This window comes from Eleutherodactylus coqui, chromosome 6 (assembly GCF_035609145.1).
Source record: "Eleutherodactylus coqui strain aEleCoq1 chromosome 6, aEleCoq1.hap1, whole genome shotgun sequence".
Taxonomy (NCBI): Eukaryota; Metazoa; Chordata; class Amphibia; order Anura; family Eleutherodactylidae; genus Eleutherodactylus; species Eleutherodactylus coqui.
The window spans coordinates 118,411,660-118,430,507 of NC_089842.1; the positions used below are offsets into that span (position 1 = coordinate 118,411,660).

Genomic DNA, 18,848 nt, shown 5'->3' on the forward strand with positions numbered 1-18,848 from the left:
TCTGTATTCCATACAAGGTGAGTGGGTCCGCAGCACTAATCTTCTCGTTAGCAGAATCGCTCGGTGCCCCCAGTGATCAGGCTACACTCTTACAAGCTAGAACAATAAATAGATTTTTGTACATTATTTAAATAGGAAAGTTGTGCTGAGTGCGCTGTGGCGCCAAGTACTAGGGGTCAACCGTAAAGGGGGTTTTCCCCCAAATTAAAAGCTTTCCAGTAAATATTTCATTTTATTCATTATCGGGGAAAGGTGGAGGCAATCACTATGGCCGCCACAGCAGCGCCTACAGATGTAGACAGTGTATTTATACGGGCGAGCGAGATATCAGTCCAATAGAATTGGACCAATATCATCCCCGCAAACCTGCGATTTTACACCTAAATGCGATGCGTTTGGTGAGAAAAACGTTGCACATTGTGGTACATGTGATTTTCGTTCATGTGAAAATCACATGTTCAAATAGTAAAAATAGAAAAGAACGCGCTCGCATGAAAATCTAATTTTTTTGGGCTCCCATAGGAAATAATAGGGAATTTTTGAACAGAGCCACCCAAAAATAGGCCAGGTTGCAATTTTGTGATATCGGTGCAAGCGAAAAACCATTCATGTAAATGAACCCACTGAAAACTGTGGGTTCTTTTCTGATGGCTTCAGACGACCATATATCGGTCGGGTATTCACGCCGGCCCATGTATGGTGTCCCTCTCTGCAGGGGGAAGAGGCTGGAAGAGCCGGGAGCAGTGCTCTGAACTCCCGCCCCCTCTCCGCCCCTCGGCACTATTTGCAATGGGAGGGGCGGGATGGAGCAGAGCTAAGTTCTGGGACTTAGCTCCGCCCCCATCCCGCCACTCCCATTGCAAATAGTGGAGAGGGGGCGGGAGCTCAGTGCACTACTCCCAACTTTTCCAGCCTCCTCCCCCTGCAGAGAGGGACGCCGTATATCCGCCGGGAGTTCATGTTTGTGCAAGTTTTGTGTGTCTCGCAACGCACACAACTCGCGCTTGTGTAAATGTAGACTAACCCAGATTCTTTAAAGAAGCTGATTGAGATTAAAAAAGAAATATTTCCTTTTTGTTTCCATAAACGGCAGCACTCTTGTCTCTGGTCTGTACTGGTACTTGAATGGAGCTGAACTGCAATACCAGACACAATCTATGGACCTTAGTGGTGCTGTTTCTGAGCAAAGGGTCTGCTTTAATCATCTGATCCCCCTCCCTTGAAAGCTAAAATATAGCTGCTTATTTCTAACAACAGTGCCACATCTGCCCCACAGGTGGTTTCAAGTATTGCAGCCCAGCTTGCAAGAATTGAATGGGACTGAGATACAATGCCACGTACCCCTGGTGGACAGGTGTGGGGCTGTTTCTGGAGGAAAGCAACCATGTTTTTCTAATTGTGTAAATGGCTCATGGCTAAATCTGGTAGTTTGCACAGTTTTAGTCCCACTGTCCCCCATATTTCTTCACAAGTTGGTAAATATATCATTTGGGATTTTAGAAAAGGTGGATGTCCGTATTTATTAACCAGTTTTCTTACTATAACTATGAAACAATGGAATTGATTTTTTTTAAGAACTTGACAGATGGGGATTATTTTTATTTTAGGGTGAGTGCCCCTTTAAACTGTTGGGCAGGACCTCCTGCGGGCATCTCCAATCCTCTTTTATTCTTGTACTTGACTTTCCCTTGAAAACTGTAAAAAGAAGAAGAAGAAGATGATGTTATGTTCTATCGACACATGAAGCAGATACTTTTAACTGGTAAGCAATGGAACACATCATGGCTTCTGAGCAAGAAAGCGGGGTCCGTTCCAGGCAGGACGGGGCTACTTTTGTATCCGACATTTTTCTTTAGGGTTACTGATTTAATTCTCGCTGGTTGTGACATCTTCATGTTGCACATAGATGCTATTACAATGCAGGATATTTATTATTCTATGAGTGACTGTTCTGTTTACACAATGTTGCTTTCAGTATTAAACATTCTAGAAATAGGATACTTATCAGGGAATAGCAACTTCTAGGTACTGTAGGACCTGACTACGCTAAGGTATGAAAGGTGGAAAGCAATCAGTAACCTGTAGCTTTGAACCTGCTGTGATACTGCAACTCCTTGCATGCCCTGACAGCAGGCCATTGTTAGGGCATGCTGGGAGTTGTAGTTTAAAAGCAGTTGGAGAACCAGAGTTTTCAGACTACTGTATTAATCCTTTAAGGATCAAGTGCTGTATATTTATGGAGCTTGATCCTCGGCTTTAATCCTGGACTATATCAATAGTATGGTGCATAATTAAAGCTCCTATTCCTGCAATCAAGCATGAGCAGGTCAGGTCCTCAGCTGTCGGATACAGCCAAGGATCCAGAGGAGAAGGGAGAAGCGTTTTTTAACTGCTTCTGCCTTCTCCTTTCTGGGTTACATAGTGCTATGTTCTAAAGAGAGAAAGCAGGAGTGTTACTTCCGTTATTTGACCCGATGATCACGTGACCGCCAGGTAGTCCCAGTCACTGCAGAGTTGCAGGGTCCTAGCAGACCCTGATCAACTCCCTTTGTGATTATTGTTACTACAGGGGGATGGTTTCCCCTATAACTGTGGTTCCTATGGATGCCCAAGCTACAGTGGGAAAGTGTGAAATGAAAACAAAAAGACAATGTGAACGACCCACAGAGGTGTTATATGATGTCATGGGGGTTACAGATGTTAAAAAAAAAATAGTTGCAAAAATAAGTAAAAAAAATAATTACATAATAAAATAAAAATATATACATAAAATAGAGGGCGGCCCACCGCTGACACCAACCTAAACCATTTCCATATGTGCCCTATAGTCCATATCTATGCAAATTATATATCAAAACGTCCAAAACAAAATGAGGAACCCATTCCGGTACTTTATTTTAGTGTAAATATACAAATTTTAAAAATAAACTATAAATTTAAAACAAATTTTGCTTTTTACCCCTAATAAAAAAACATGGAAAAAAAAGTCATTGAAAAATTGTATAAAAAATATCCCTATATGTCATTGGGGAAAAAACGCAGCAAAAATATTTTTTGTAGGTCAAAGGGGAAAAAATAGGGCAGCAAAACCACCACATGAGTAAAATCCCTAAAAAGTATCTGGTCCTTTACTACCAAAACATCCTGGTTTGGTACCTTAAAGGATTAGGTACCATTTCCAGGACCACAATTCAATGCTGACTCATATATCTGAACAGGGAAGCTCTGATTTTTTTTTACCTTGATAAAACATATCATTCTGTCTCTGTTGCCACCACTAGGGAGAGCGCCCCCTAGTGGCAGCTGCATATAGTTACTGTGATAGTGTTACAGCAAGCAGGGAAAGCATATCAGAATCTTTTGCTTACGTTCAATGAATTTGAATCTTATTTACAGCTAGAGACTAAAAAACACACCTAGTACTTCTCACAGCTGAGGTTTTGTTACAGCTGTATCCAGACTACACAATCCTCCGTGAACTAAATGCATCAGTAGTACAAATATATTTTCAGTCCTAATGGTTTGTTACAATGCATCAGTGCAAGTTACCGGGAATCTGTCAGCCGCTAATGAGCCCCATAAACTGAACTTATGGAATCATAGGAGCTGAAATGCTAAATCCCGGTATGTGAATATAATATTTGCCCTCCTCGGTGTTCCCCGCTGTCCACTTTCACAGCCACTGCATATGCATAGAATGAGAGTACTAGTTGGTTGCATGCAGTGACGACTTTGACAGTGGGCAGTAGGGGAACATTGAGGAGGGTAGGTATATGGCCAAAAGTATACAACAGTATTTGTGGGCTCTGTGTACTGTCTGTGTATTCCATGGACAGCACACTGCCCCATTATAGAATATAAGGCTCATCACATGCATCAAAGGTAACATAAAAATGATAAGGAGTTGCAGAACTTTTCATTACACCCTCTCCATTGACTCTTACTCTAGATCTTGACCTTTCTTCACTGCTTTATTGTCAGATCATTGGGGACATTATAAAGGAGAACTAAGGGACCTTTCACATGCATGCAGTATTTCTGCAGGATGCACCTAAAGACACTCTTTGCCAAAATCCACATGTATACACAGGTTAGGGAACAGAAATCCACAGCAGCAGCTTAAGCTGCATCTTTAGGTGCATCTTGCAGACATTTTCTGCAAGTGTGAAAGGTTCTTAACCCTCTTAGCCGCACTTCCATACATGAGGACATATTCTGAGTATCTTTTAAAGAAATTGCCTGATCCTTACCCGGCGGCCACATCCCAGGTTACTCTGAGCCCCAATTCTGTCAATTCGAGTCCCAAAACAGTCTGAAGACCGCCTCATGCTCCGGGGGGCATTCAAAAGCTCTCGCAGCTTGTTCTTCAGTGGAGAGATTTTATCAGGTTGGGCCCAGGACCCTTTATTATAGCCCATGTCTGCGGGAAGGCGGGCAGCTTCTGCAGGCCAGGATGGAGCTGAGTTAGAAGACTGAAGCAAATCGGATGAATCATAGTTTCCCATATATATGTCTTGAGCTGGAACCTCTGCTTCTTCTACAGGAAGTTTATCTTCTAAGCGTTCCAGAAGACCCTACAGAGAACATCAACATCTGCAATGTAGTTTCAATGCAATACATTCTATAACCTTTGTCTGTAGGAATGATATTAACGAAGCTGTCACTTTAAGGAGTTTCTAAAACTACTTCCCAGTACATTCATAAATTAGAAAATACCTTGGATCCAACAAAGAAGCTTTAGTTTAGCTACTTTACGTTAGGGAATTGCATCTTGAGTGACTTACTATGGTATATCTACTAGTGGAATTACAATTTCACTGCAGCCTCCCAGTAGCAATGAGTCTGGTGTAACGTGGACTGCTGGATCCTTCTGTATCGCCTCGACTATTAGCAGAAGCGATGCTTGCAATAGATATATCATAGGCAATTGCCAATAGTGCAATGTCTCAATATAAGGCTTAAAGTAGCTCCAGATTCAGCTTCACATTATACCACTTACAGTGTATCCAATATAATGAGGTGAAACAGATGATTGAACTATAGGGAACTAAAGGGATTGATCACTTTGGGCAACCCCTTTTCATTAATTAGGTCCTGCAGATATCTCAGGCTAAATACTAATTTCCCTTGTAGTTTGAAGTGTTATAAAGCACATATTGAAATCAATAGGGGTTTATGTAATGCAGATGTGAGAGCTGCTCACTGTAGTGGCCCTCTGCTATGGTTGAGTTAGAGCTCTCTTACACGGGATGACCTGTTGGGCTCAGATGCCCGATAGAATTTCCTAGTGATGATCGCTCCTGTGCTTGTACACAGACACGATCAGGTAAGTGAATGGAGTTGAGGATCGTTACATCTGGTTTCCCTCAGGCTGTGCCCTCCATTAAAATTAATGCAAGGCGTAAAAGGAGGCATTTGCAGTCCTTAGCATAAATCCCACAAAACCAGTTTCCATATGCAGCAAATTTGTTGCAGAAATTTCGAAGACTGCCCCCTTCATATGACTTGGTCTTGCAGAAATCCATCTTCCTTCCACCAAACAACTCCATCCAGATGTATCGCATAGATTTTCAGTTGCAGATATTTCTGCAGTAAATTTGCCACATGGAAATTCAGCATTAATATTACAATAGCGGTTTCAAACAAGTACTGTATTACCTGTAATCCCTGCAACCCTGGACTTCCTTCATGACCTCCAGCTATTAGGGTTTGATGGGAGCTATAGTTTCACAAAACCTGCAGATTACTGTATTATGTGAACACTTCACACCAGGCTAAATCTCAGATCTTGAGCTCTATTACTACTAATCCCTTCAATGAAGAGTAATCTTGCAGTCCGTTAAAGGGGTTTCTAGTTTTTACTATTTTTTTTACGAAGGCATCTACCCCCCCCCCCCCCCCCCCCCCGCCCCCCACCCCAATTTATTCTATGTGAGTCATTTTTAAATGATGTAGTAAAGGGGCTCCCTCAGACACCAATTGTGTCCCCATAAAAAGCCCAGGATAAACTTCATTGGCAAGCTCAACTCTGCTACATATGTAAATTCTCTATTCGAGACATTATAACGTATCTGAGTATATTTTGTTTCTGTCTTACCTTTAGATCAGACAAGTCTGATGATATCATGGAGCTGTACACTGGACTTCCATGGACCTTGGTCAATGCCAGAAAAAGCAGGAGGCAAGTAAAGTACCCAATGATTGAGGTTGCCATGGCCACTGTTGGATTAATTCTATAAGAAGCCAGTCTCTTCTTTCCCGGTCTGTTGGTATGGTTGTCTACCGTCCCGTCTGTCCAAGAGCCACAACACTGACTGGTTATATATGTGCTAGGCTGACACGAGTTTGTCCCAGGCATGAACTCATCCACATTCTATCACTTCCGAAAGATAAAGAGGCTGTTTTCAGGCCAGTAGAAGATTCCCTTTTAAAGTTATCCTTTCCTTTCCATTGCAGCGAGCCTTCCGAAGAGCCAACTTGCCCACTTGACCCTTTGACTGCTGACAGCCTGAAATTCCTGCCATAAGAGGCTTCTCACCTCTCCATACCTGAATTATTTGGATATGTCTCATGGAAAATCAGAGAATTCAACCTTTTGACCAATACCCAGTGTGCATATGCCTATGGAATGAGGACAATGTGATCCGGCTTCTACCAAACTTATAATACTATTTTTGTACCAGGACATCTGCACATCACATGTTTATTGGCGAGTTATAGTAGCAGATGACCATAAATAGAGCTGCTGGGTTATAAAGAGGGGATAAATTCCACCAAAACCTAAAATCATTGCTGAAGCATAGGGCCCCCAAACTTTTATACCTCCTGAGCCGCATTCATCTTTGAGTGATGGTTGGGAGCCACATTCAACTCACCGATGGAGAGCAATTTTTAGGCTAGGGCTACTTGGCATTTCTGGGTGCAACACTTGTCATGCATCAAAAGATTGCATCATGGTCTTGCTATGTCGCAAGTACAAGAAATCCAAACTTGATAACCACATTTAGATGCCTTCACATGCAATGGAGTAGGGCTGCAGTGCAATCCTTGGCCACGTGACACGTGTTGCGCCGAAAGCTGCCATGTAGACCATGCAGAATACATGTGAAAAAAGTATTATGCCATCTGTATTATCCCTTTTTGGTGGTTAGCATATGTCTGCATATGGATAAAACTCAGGACTCCCATGGCAAGCCACACAGCAAAGGGTCCTGAGCCACTGGTTGGGTTCCACTGGTCTAAAACATACATAGTTTATAATAAGGGTGCAGTACCAGTGATGCATTAAAATGGGGTGGTAGGGGCGACCGCCCTGGGCTCGGAGCCACCTTATATGCCACTATTACAATCTGTTGACCACCATTAGTATCAGCTAATACAGCGCTATTGACCCTATTATATTTGCGCCCGCCCTGCCCCACAGCGCCATTACCTTGCTCAGCAGCAGGTCACGTCAGGCACGTGGAAAATGGCCTACTGTGCTCTGAGTATGTCGTTGGCACGCAGGGCGCCAGTTTGCCAACCAGCTGTGTGTGTGGAACACCAGGACAGTGGGGACAGCAGAGCAAGAGATATGAAATACGAAGTGAATGCACATGCATCATGCATATTCACTATACATTTACATGATCCCATTGACTTTAGTGGGCTATTTCGGTCCGTAATACAGACTGATCTGGTACAGAATCATAGACAAAATTGCGGCGTATGCTGTGCTGTTTTCTCCAGTAGAACAGCAGGTGGCGAGAAAGCAGACGGCTGGACCCCATTATAGTCAGTGGGGTCTGTCTGGCACTGTTCATGTTATCCTGGTGGGGGCCCACAATCTTCATACAGTCCATGGGCCATTGCAACCCTAATCTTCCCTGACTATGACAATTATATGGTGGTAGAGAGACCTTCAAATCACATGTACATTTCCATATGTTGGAATTTGCTTAGTAATCAAGCCAGTTATTGTATTTACTCAGTGCGGCTAAATGTAGCCGGTGACTTCTGTTGTGCAACTCCTGACTACCCAACCTCGGCTATTTCTAGATTTTAATGTGTCAGTTCTGGAGTCTTTGCCCAACTGGAGAAGCCATAGTAATTTACTGTATAAGTGGCTGCTGGTTAGCTGCTCACATATACGTTGCTGTTAGAGGAGAGGAGATATGTGCTGTAGTATACAGTATATACATTGAGGCTGGGGCATTTGTATACACACTGCTCTGCCTGGCACATTTGTATGGGCAATGTTGGAGCAATATCGACTCCATTGCCACTACTGTGTGTTTGGAACTATTTTATAGGTGCTGCTACATGACCCGAACAAGATGATGGGCAGTTTTGTAAGACTGTAGGTAGAACTCTGCTGAGTTTAATGAGTTCAAGATTGGCGCCACTGTGCTTAGCATGTACTACGGGGACTTAGTATGGAGACAATGTGCTGGAAGCAGTTCAGTTTGAAACAATTCAAGGGGACATTTTATATCCCTAGTAGAGATGAGCGAACCTACTCGGCCACGCCCCTTTTTCGCCCGAGCGCCACGATTTTCGAGTACTTCCGTACTTGGGCGAAAAGATTTGGGGGGCGCCGTGGGTGAGTGGGGGGTTGCAGCTGGGAGTGGGGGGGGGGGGGGGAGAGAGAGAGGATATCTTCTGCTGTGTGTGAAACCAGCCTTTGGCCAGATTCACTTGCACGGATTTGCGTATCGTATAACGCATGAAAGATATGCGCACGTAAAACTCAGTAAATAGAACCCATTGATTTCAATGAGATCGTTCACATTAGAGTATTTTGAGCTCACATGTTTTATGCAAAATTACACTAATTGCCCATTTCAATGAATGGGATCATGGTTGCATGTTTTTTTTGTTCACGCTAATACGCACGATTTTTGCGAGTAAGAAGTATAGTAAAACACAGACATGAGTGGGCAAATATGCAACACCCATTTCACAAATATGTGGCGCAAATGCACACATTAATGCGCTTACGCCCGCGTGACACCGGCCTTAAAATTATAGCTATGATTCTTTTTGGTGGTATGGCCAAAACTTGTATTGAGCTTTGTAAATTTTGCCATTATTAAGGCAACACAGACTACAAGTTTCTATGGAAGTGATTTGACGACCTTAGGGGTGCTGTTCATCATTTGCCTATGGAAAAGATTTGACACAAAACAGCGGTGCTGCAAGTTAGAAAACTAACTGTAAAAGTCAATAAAGTTTGAAAAACAGTCATCTGAGGACTGCCATCACCAGTAATGGTTGTAAATAGAAGGAATACCTTAAAAGGGGATATGTCCCCTTTAATACTGAGACTTGAGAACTGTGCAAATGTCAACTTCATTTCCTATGTTATGAATGAGCTAAACAAAGGTCAGACCAGCAGTATGCCGACAGAGAACTAACGAGGTGACATTAATGAGGATATCGTGCACAATGCACCATTTTTCAGAAGAGACAACTTGATTTTCCACCATATTTTTTTTTATCACTAATGTGTTAATGATAATTATTATGTTTAAAGGGAATCTGTCACCATTTTTTGCAATCTTCACCATAAAGTAGCGGCTATCACACTGATTACAGTGATATGTCTATTGTATGTATCTGTGCAGTAGTTTAGGAGAAACCTCTATTTTATTAGCAACCCTCAAACTAGTCCTGCATATTCATGAGCTGCAGACTAGCCACACCCACCCCAGTGCAAAAAGATGGTGACAGAATCTCTGTTGGAACACATTTTGGACCATTTTGGTACATTTTTTATGTTATTGATAAATACTAGATTCATATCTTATAATTAGCAGAGGAAAAATTAGCGCCCAGGAACACAACAAAAGCGTCAGCGCGCACCACTCTAAAGAGCACATGAAGTCCCTACAGCAGGGGTGTAGCTGGAGGGGGGCTACCTGGGCATGTGCCAGCAAACCACTGTGCCTTGGCCAAGGTACTTACTCATATATACAAGACTATAGTAGAAGACTGAATCCTTGCCCCTATGAAAGAAAATATAGTATGTGCTTTGTACTGTATTAGGGCGGTTTCACGTCTGCATTGGAGTCTTTGATTGGAGGTTCTGCAGCAGATCCAGCTCAAAATGCTGGAAGAAAAAGTACTGCATGTAGTGCTTTTTCTTCCAGCGAAAATCCAGGCAGCGGAGCGGAAACCAAACAAGCCCCATTATAATCAATGGGGTCTGTTTCGCACTGTTTGGTTACGTCCTGAGGCAGAGCCATTCGGAAGCAATATTCCCCTTGCTTGCTCCCCAAGAGAAGCAGGAAACTGGTACCCCGGGTGCAGGTGTGAATCCACCCTTCCAGACTCATAGGCACTCCATGTTCAGGGTTATCAATTGTTCTTAAATTCCTAGACAGTCTATAAAAATACTTTTTTTTTTTACAGTCTACATAAAAAAGGTTCATACGCCCGTGATTTTCTTGAAGTTAATGGAGCTTCTTCAGCTTAATATGATTGTAATTCTTGTAGTTTTACACTTTACAATGAATTCTTCTAAAGTGTCCATATTACTGTTCTGAGCCATAGGCGCCTATCGCTTCTAATCGCTATTATGCATTATGGTTTTCTGATTTGGCCATAAAAATGTTGTCTGTCTATGATTTTCAGAAAAACTGTTCAGAAAAAAGAAAATGTCCAGTTGACAACCCTGTCCATGTGGCACCATATAGCGCCTCTGAGAGGTGTCGTATTTGTAATGTGGCATGCAATGAAACATTTCCTCAGTTTTTCCTCCCAGATTCTGTATGGACGTGTCTTGTACGGCTCTGTGCAACACTGACCTGTAATACACGCGTGTGCGTGCGCTTCTATTGCCCGGTTTCAGAACAGTACAGCAGCTAGACAGGGAAGATGAATCCACTGGGTCCCCATGCAAAATATGTACCCGGGCCCCCTATGATGCATTTAGAATAGTGGTCTCCTAGTGGGGAACGGAGGGTCCTTTCGGGTCCAGGACTCCCTCCATTGTTGGCCCCTGCCACTACTAAGTCAGATCGGGCTAGTTCTTCCTGTCTGCAGCCATCTTAAAGGGGTTGTCCCGCGGCAGCAAGTGGGTCTATACACTTCTGTATGGCCATAATAATGCACTTTGTAATATACATTGTGCATTAATTATGAGCCATACAGAAGTTATAAAAAGTTTTATACTTACCTGCTCCGTTGCTGGCGTCCTCGTCTCCATGGTGCCGACTAATTTTCGCCCTCCGATGGCCAAATTAGCCGCGCTTGCGCAGTCCGGGTCTTCTGCAGTCTTCTATGGAGCCGCTCGTGCAGAATGCAGGCTCCGTGTAGCTCCGCCCCGTCACGTGCCGATTCCAGCCAATCAGGAGGCTGGAATCGGCAATGGACCGCACAGAAGAGCTGCGGGCCACGGAGACAGAGGATCCCGGCGGCCATCTTCAGCGGTAAGTATTGAAGTCACCGGAGCGCGGGGATTAAGGTAAGCGCTCCGGTAAGCTTTCTTTACCTCCCTGCATCGGGGTTGTCTCGCGCCGACCGGGGGGGGGGTTGAAAAAAAAAAAAACCCGTTTCGGCGCGGGACAACCCCTTTAAGGCAACTTCTTCCCAACTATCCAACAAACTGATTTTTTTGGTAATTCATGGAGACGGAAGGAAAGTGTGTAATATATTTATTATGATCTATGAAGTGTTAGAAATTACAATTATAAAATATGAAATAAATACTTATAAATAAATAAATATGAACAGAATCGTCATAAATAGAAAAGTAATGTATCGGTGAGTCATCTTGGGAGGGTCTCAAGTAGTGCAAGATTCTCCCACACTCCAATTGTATCAAAACCTTCTGGATCCTGCAGGGAGAAAAGACAAGAATTATTCTATGTAATGAACTAGCGGGCACTACTGAGGACGCCTCTCCACTCGGAGGACCCTACGTATCAGAATTGGTTCAAAGGCCTTTTTTTGTCCATAGTAGTCAATAAAAGGTAGTCAGAAACATTGGTTGCTATGGGAAACAATACCATGGTGACGGCAGCCATTTGTGTTTATTTATATAGCTGCCAGCAATTATGTGTCAAAAAGTCTGACAGCTGAAAATGGTTCCCGTTGACCATAGCAACCAGTCAAAGCGCTGAATGTGAGCTGGTCCGTGATTGGTTGCTATGGGTAACGAGGACGCTGTTGTGGAATACGGTATAGGGTACTAAGTAATTACTAGCACTATGCCCACTATGTCCCCCCCTTAATATAGTGCTATAGTAGACATTATTATAATAACATGCGCAGATGTAGCAGAGCTGTGTTTATTGTCTGGCTCTATTCATAGTGACTTCATAATATAATGAAATGTTACGGAGATTCCGGTAACGCTATCACCGCATGTCTGTATCAGCGGTGTTACATCTGTATATATACTGTCAGGGTGTTACTACACCAGTGTTTGCTAATATTTGCCATGTCTAGGTGCAGCCTGGTAATAAACTGCAAATTGCGATGCTGGCGACGGCTGCTAGCGCTTGTGTAATAGCGTCCCTAAGACCACTATGACACTTCAACCCGTGACTCTCCGGCTGTTGTGCTGCGACAAACTTTATAATGCCCTATTATAAGTTGTAGTTTTCCCTAGGAACCACCCAAAAGACACAGGACTCTGCATGAGTCTAATCATTATACAGATATATATGATTATTATATATTCCAATATTTGAGACTTGTACCTCCCCAATGACTACAAAGACCCATATAAAGCTCCTCTTACCATTACAGCCCAGTCCACTGAAGGAATCAATCCTGTCAATCCTTCTCCCAAAGCAGCCTGAACCCCTCATCATTTTGGGGCTCTGCAGTGATCTCAGCCCTTTGAGGAAGGCGTTGTTAATGGAGAAGGACTTGCTGGGGACCCCTCTGGACTCGGGTATTTGGGCTCCAGCCTCTTCTTGGGTTATTGTCGGTACGTGATCCTCTGATCTGGTTCCCAGGACACTGGGATTTGATTGCTGTAAATCTTCAATGTCTGACAGTTTCTCCTCCAGTCTCTCCAGGACATCCTGTGTGTATAATGTTGTATATATCATGCTCTGTAGGGTCACTGTCCTCATGACCTTTGACCCCCACCCCCATATATCACATACAGTCTTCTCTTATATAAAGCATCATCGCATACAATCTATTGCATTGTTGCCATCATACCAACTGATCCAATAACCTGGAACTACAACACCCAGCAATCAAAATAATTGAAACTTGTATGGATTACTCCAAGCATATGCATTGCTCCTATAGATAATATAGAACCAGAGAATCATTAAAATGCTTACCACTGTGCTATACATCCTCTACATGTTGTTGCACTACTACTCTCAGCATGTCCTACCCTTTCAACTATTCCGTGTTCTAGCCATCTATTTCTGATTTTCTATACATAAGCAGTTGTCGTAGTCCAAGTCTAAACTGATCCTATAGATTAGTAAGCAATGCTCCTTCATACAGTGTAGAACTACAAGACACAGCATTCCATGCTTTACCTATATCTCTATATTACCTAGACGTAAGCATTGCTCCTCTAGATCCAGTATAACCTGCTCATAATGCCATTCATTACCCATAGCTATAAGTTGCAGGACTACAAGTCAGAGCAATATTAGTTTTCCTATAGCCCCATTACTTGCATAGAGCAGTTGGTACAGAAAAGCTTGCAATCTAATGCTTACCTTGAAGGAGTCGAGTTCTCTGTCAGTGTCTGGATCAGCTATGGGGTGAGCTGTGGAGGAGAGCAGCTGCAGGGTGGCACAGAGCAGGGTGCAGAAGGTAGAAAGCTTCATCTCCATTGTGAGCAGGTAATAGAATAAGCTGGTGGCTTTTCTGTAGGGTTGATGATATCCCTGCGGCTGGAAGTGACTCCCTCTCTCTGTTTCCCCAGTGATCTGGAGCCTGTACCAAACCCCTCTCCCATTTATACCCCCTACCCTGTGACCTGTTATCTGCAGCCTTATCAAGCCTGCATTCTCCAGACTGCACTGTGTGTAGGGCTGTCCATGAAAGATTCCCATAAAGGGTCCTGCTGGTGGAATGTGCCCCCCTTACTCCTACACCCCCATTCTCCATCCTGGGACACCATGTCCAGGTGCTAATCCCAAAAAGCCAACTAAATTAGGAGATTTCTATTCTGTGCAGAGGAAATAATTGCTGGCTTCTCACAGCTCCCCATAGACAGTCCATTCACTAGATGCAGACCTCATTGACGTCTTTGGGTCTGTCTTCCCTGGAACAAGCAATTAGCTGTTACACCCTGTAGAGAAAGCCGAGTGACCTCACTCAATTGATACATGACTATGTGTGAACTCAATGTTCCTGTAGTAGATCTGCCATATATGACAGGTGTTCCGGATTGTTATCCCTTTCCATATTTATCTATTTAGTTTGGGGAGAGAGTCTGGAATTGAATATTTTTGAAAGACCTGTAGCATTGCTCATCCCGAGCCTCCTGGTTCATTAATAGAATGCTAGAAGTGTGGCGCTTACACAGGCAGGGCACTTAGAGAAGGAAATCAGTAACAATGAATACCACTGCTGATGCATTTACCATTCACAGTCTATGTAAAGCTGGATGACAACTGCCCTGGGCTGTAATGGGGGTCATTAGTTTCTGTTATTCAGCATCCTTTACTTATGTAGCCCACAATTATCCCATGTAGTCATTATTTCAAGTTTGTTACTAGACTGTGTTCTTATATACAGTTTTATATCAATGCTTTCATTTGACTGCTTTGACATCTGTTTACCATAAGATATAACATATTGGGAGTCTTGGTATCACAACCATTGGAGACCTACTGATATGAAGAATACTTAACAGATTAAATATGCTGGTGATTAAATATTGTTCCGATGCATAATACATGATAAACACCAGATTAAAGAGAACCTGTCAGGTCCCCTAACCTGCCCAGGGTAACATGGAATGGTGACATAGATCGCTGAGATCAGAGTGTGTCATTTATAATGACCGGCTTATTGGTCACTTTTGAAACTTTGCAGGACCGGACTGGAGATCAGTCCAATGAAGCTTATGTCCATTCGTATATGCATATTTCCCCAACCCTCCTGCTCTCTCCAGATGCTGATTGACAGGTCTTTCCATATTACTGTGCATGGAGAGAGACCTGTCAATCAGCATCTGATGGGAGGAGGAAGAAGGTGGCAGTGTGCATATATGAACATGCATGAGATTCATTGGACTCATCTCCAGTCCAGCTCTGCAAAGTTTCAAAAGAAAGATTTGTAAAACTACTAAACCGATCGTAATAAGTGACAGACTGCTGAAATCGGTCTGTCTTTCACTATACCATGCTGCCTACAGCTTGAAAACAGTAGGGGGGCTGACAGGTTCCCTTTAAGGTGACGTTCCGGTCTCCTCTGCATCAGATCCATCAACTGTTCCGGGTGTCAGCTAAGCTTTTTCCAATTAACACGAAGCATTCTCTGCTTGTTATGAAAATTAAAGTTGTTTTTCGTACTATTTCCGCATCTGACAGGAATGTTTATATTGTCTTCAAGAACTATTTGTGGCTTGTGGACTGTTTCACTATGACTTGATAGAAAAGACTTGTTGCCTTCACTGTATGGTTTGGGGCACATTACAAGGCTCCCGTGTTCTGTACATTTCTTTGAAATGCAAACCAATCCTGAGCAAGGAGTAACTGTTTGATGCTGCTCCTTTGAAATATTTTGATAACGCCACACACATCACCCACTGACCTTGGACGCCTTGATATTGAAATATGACATGCGGAGGTTATTTCCTATTCCGATACTTCTTAGATGAAGCTCTCAGGCTTCAACTTTCCTTCTGTAGTTCACGGTATCGTTCTGGTTCCTAAAAACTTTATCATGGAAGTTGCGACCAAGTTCATGTGAAGAATTCTGTTTCACCACTTGTGTATGGATGGTACATCAACAAGTAGGATGTATATGTATATATATATAGATGGTGGATGCAGAGGGGTTAAAGAAAAATATAAGACATCTTTCCCCTGCATGCTATCTTAGCCCACAGTATAAGTTTTCTATTATTTTCAATCATGCCAACTCAAATTTAAAGTATCGTCTCGCTTCTGTCTCGCATCTTGATTATAGAAATTACTACGACTCCACCAACTACATGTGACATGATGACTTGCTTGACACCTATTATGATACTAACTCTATGTACAAGAATATAACTACTATAATACTGCCTCCTATGTACAAGAATATAACTAGTATAATACTGCCTCCTATGTACAAGAAGATAACTACCATAATACTGCCCCCCTATGTACAAGAATATAACTAGTATAATACTGCCTCCTATGTATAAGAATATAACTACAATACTGCTCCCTATGTACAAGAATATAACTAGTATAATACTACCTCCTATATACAAGAGTATAACTACTATAATACTGCTCCCTATGTACAAGAATATAACTACTATAAAACTGCCTCCTATGTACAGAAATACAACTACTATAATACTGTATTCTATGTACAAGAATATAACTAATATAATACTGCCTCCTATGTACAAGATTATAACTACTATAATCTTGACTCCTATGTACAAGAATATTTCTAATATAATAGTACCTTCTATGTACTAGAATAAAACTACTATAATACTGCTCCTATGTACAAAAATATAACTACTATAATACTGCCCTATGTACAAAAATATAACTACTATAATACTGCTCCCTATGTACAACAATATAACTAATATAATACTGCTCCTATGTACAAAAATATAACTACTATAATACTACCTCCTATGTACAAAAATATAACTACTATAATACCGCCTCCTATGTACAAGAATATAACTACTATAATACTGTCTCCTATGTACAAGAATATAACTACTATAATACTGCCTCCTATGTACAAAAATATAACTACTATAATACTGCCCAATGTACAAGAATATAACTACTATAATACTGCTCCTATGTACAAAAATATAACTACTATAATACTGCCCTATATGCAAGAATATAACTACTATATTACTGCCCCCTATGTACAAGAATATAACTACTATAATACTGCTCCCTATGTACAAGAATATAACTGCTATAATACTGCCTCCTATGTACAAGAATATAACGAGTATAATACTACCTTCTGTGTACAAGAATATAACTGCTATAAAACTGCATCCAATGTACAAGAATATAACTACTATAAAACTGCCTCCTATGTACAAAAATATAACTACTATAATACTGTCTTCTACGTACAAGAATATAACTGCTATAATACTGCCTCCTATGTACAAGAATATAACTACTATAATATTGCCTTCTATGTACATGAATATTTCTAGTATAATACTACCTTCTATGTACAAAAATATAACTACTGTAATATTGCCTCCTATGTACAAGAATATAACTAGTGTAATACTACCTTCTATGTACAAGACTATAACTACTATAATACTGCTCCTATGTACAAAAATATAACTACTATAATACTGCCCTATGTGCAAGAATATAACTACTATAATACTGCCTCCTATGTACAAGATTATAACTACTATAATACTGCTCCTCTGTACAAGAATATAACTACTATAATACTGCCCCTATGTACAAGAATATAACTACTATAATACTGCTGCTATGTACAAAAATATAACTATTATAATACTGCCCTATGTACAAAAATATAACTACTATAATACTGCTCCTATGTACAAAAATATAACTACTATAATACTGCCCTATGTGCAAGAATATAACTACTATATTACTGCCCCCTATGTGCAAGAATATAACTACTATATTACTGCTCCTATGTACAAGAATATAACTACTATAATAGTACCTCTATGTAGAAGAATATAACTACTATAATACTACCTCTATGTACAAGAATATAACTACTATAATACTGCTCCCTATGTACAAGAATATAACTACTATAATACTGCTCCCTATGTAAAATAATATAACTACTATAATACTGCCTCCTATGTACAAGATTATAACTACTATAATACTGCTCTTCTGTACAAGAATATAACTACTATAATACTGCCCCTATGTACAAGAATATAACTACTATAATACTGCTCCTATGTACAAAAATATAACTACTATAATACTGCCCTATGTGCAAGAATATAACTACTATATTACTGCCCCCTATGTACAAGAATATAACTACTATAATACTGCTCCCTATGTACAAGAATATAACTGCTATAATACTGCCTCCTATGTACAAGAATATAACGAGTATAATACTACCTTCAGTGTACAAGAATATAACTGCTATAAAACTGCATCCTATGTACAAGAATATAACTACTATAAAACTGCCTCCTATGTACAAGAATATAACTACTATAAAACTGCCTCCTATGTACAAAAATATAACTACTATAATACTGCCCTATGTGCAAGAATATAACTACTATATTACTGCCCCCTATATACAAGAATATAACTACTATAATACTACCTCTATGTACAAGAATATAACTACTATAATACTGCTCCCTATGTACAAGAATATAACTGCTATAATACTGCCTTCTTTGTACAAGAATATAACTACTATAATACTGCCTTCTATGTACAAGAATATATCTACTATAATACTGCCTCCTATGTACAAGAATATAACTACTATAAAACTGCCTCCTATGTACAAAAATATAACTACTATAATACTGTCTTCTATGTACAAGAATATAAGTAATATAATACTGCCTCCTATGTACAAGATTATAACTACTATAATATTGCCTCCTATGTACAAGAATATAACGAGTATAATACTACCTTCTGTGTACAAGAATATAACTGCTATAAAACTGCCTCCTATGTACA

At 41.0% G+C, this 18,848-nt stretch overlaps 2 protein-coding genes across 2 annotated transcripts; both read right to left on the reverse strand.

Moving 5' to 3' along the window:
- Positions 1-1,072: 1,072 nt before the first annotated feature.
- Positions 1,073-6,266, reverse strand: NPPA (natriuretic peptide A). Its single transcript, XM_066605722.1, has 3 exons — positions 6,098-6,266; positions 4,251-4,574; positions 1,073-1,695 (listed from the first exon to the last, which is right to left on the reverse strand). Exons 1-3 carry the CDS (start codon positions 6,212-6,214, stop codon positions 1,666-1,668), a joined length of 471 nt encoding a protein of 156 aa, XP_066461819.1. The 5' UTR covers positions 6,215-6,266; the 3' UTR covers positions 1,073-1,665.
- A 5,395-nt stretch (positions 6,267-11,661) lies between these two features.
- On the reverse strand, positions 11,662-13,865 carry LOC136631436 (natriuretic peptides A-like). Its single transcript, XM_066605723.1, has 3 exons — positions 13,680-13,865; positions 12,728-13,016; positions 11,662-11,819 (listed from the first exon to the last, which is right to left on the reverse strand). Exons 1-3 carry the CDS (start codon positions 13,794-13,796, stop codon positions 11,803-11,805), a joined length of 423 nt encoding a protein of 140 aa, XP_066461820.1. The 5' UTR covers positions 13,797-13,865; the 3' UTR covers positions 11,662-11,802.
- Positions 13,866-18,848: the final 4,983 nt, after the last annotated feature.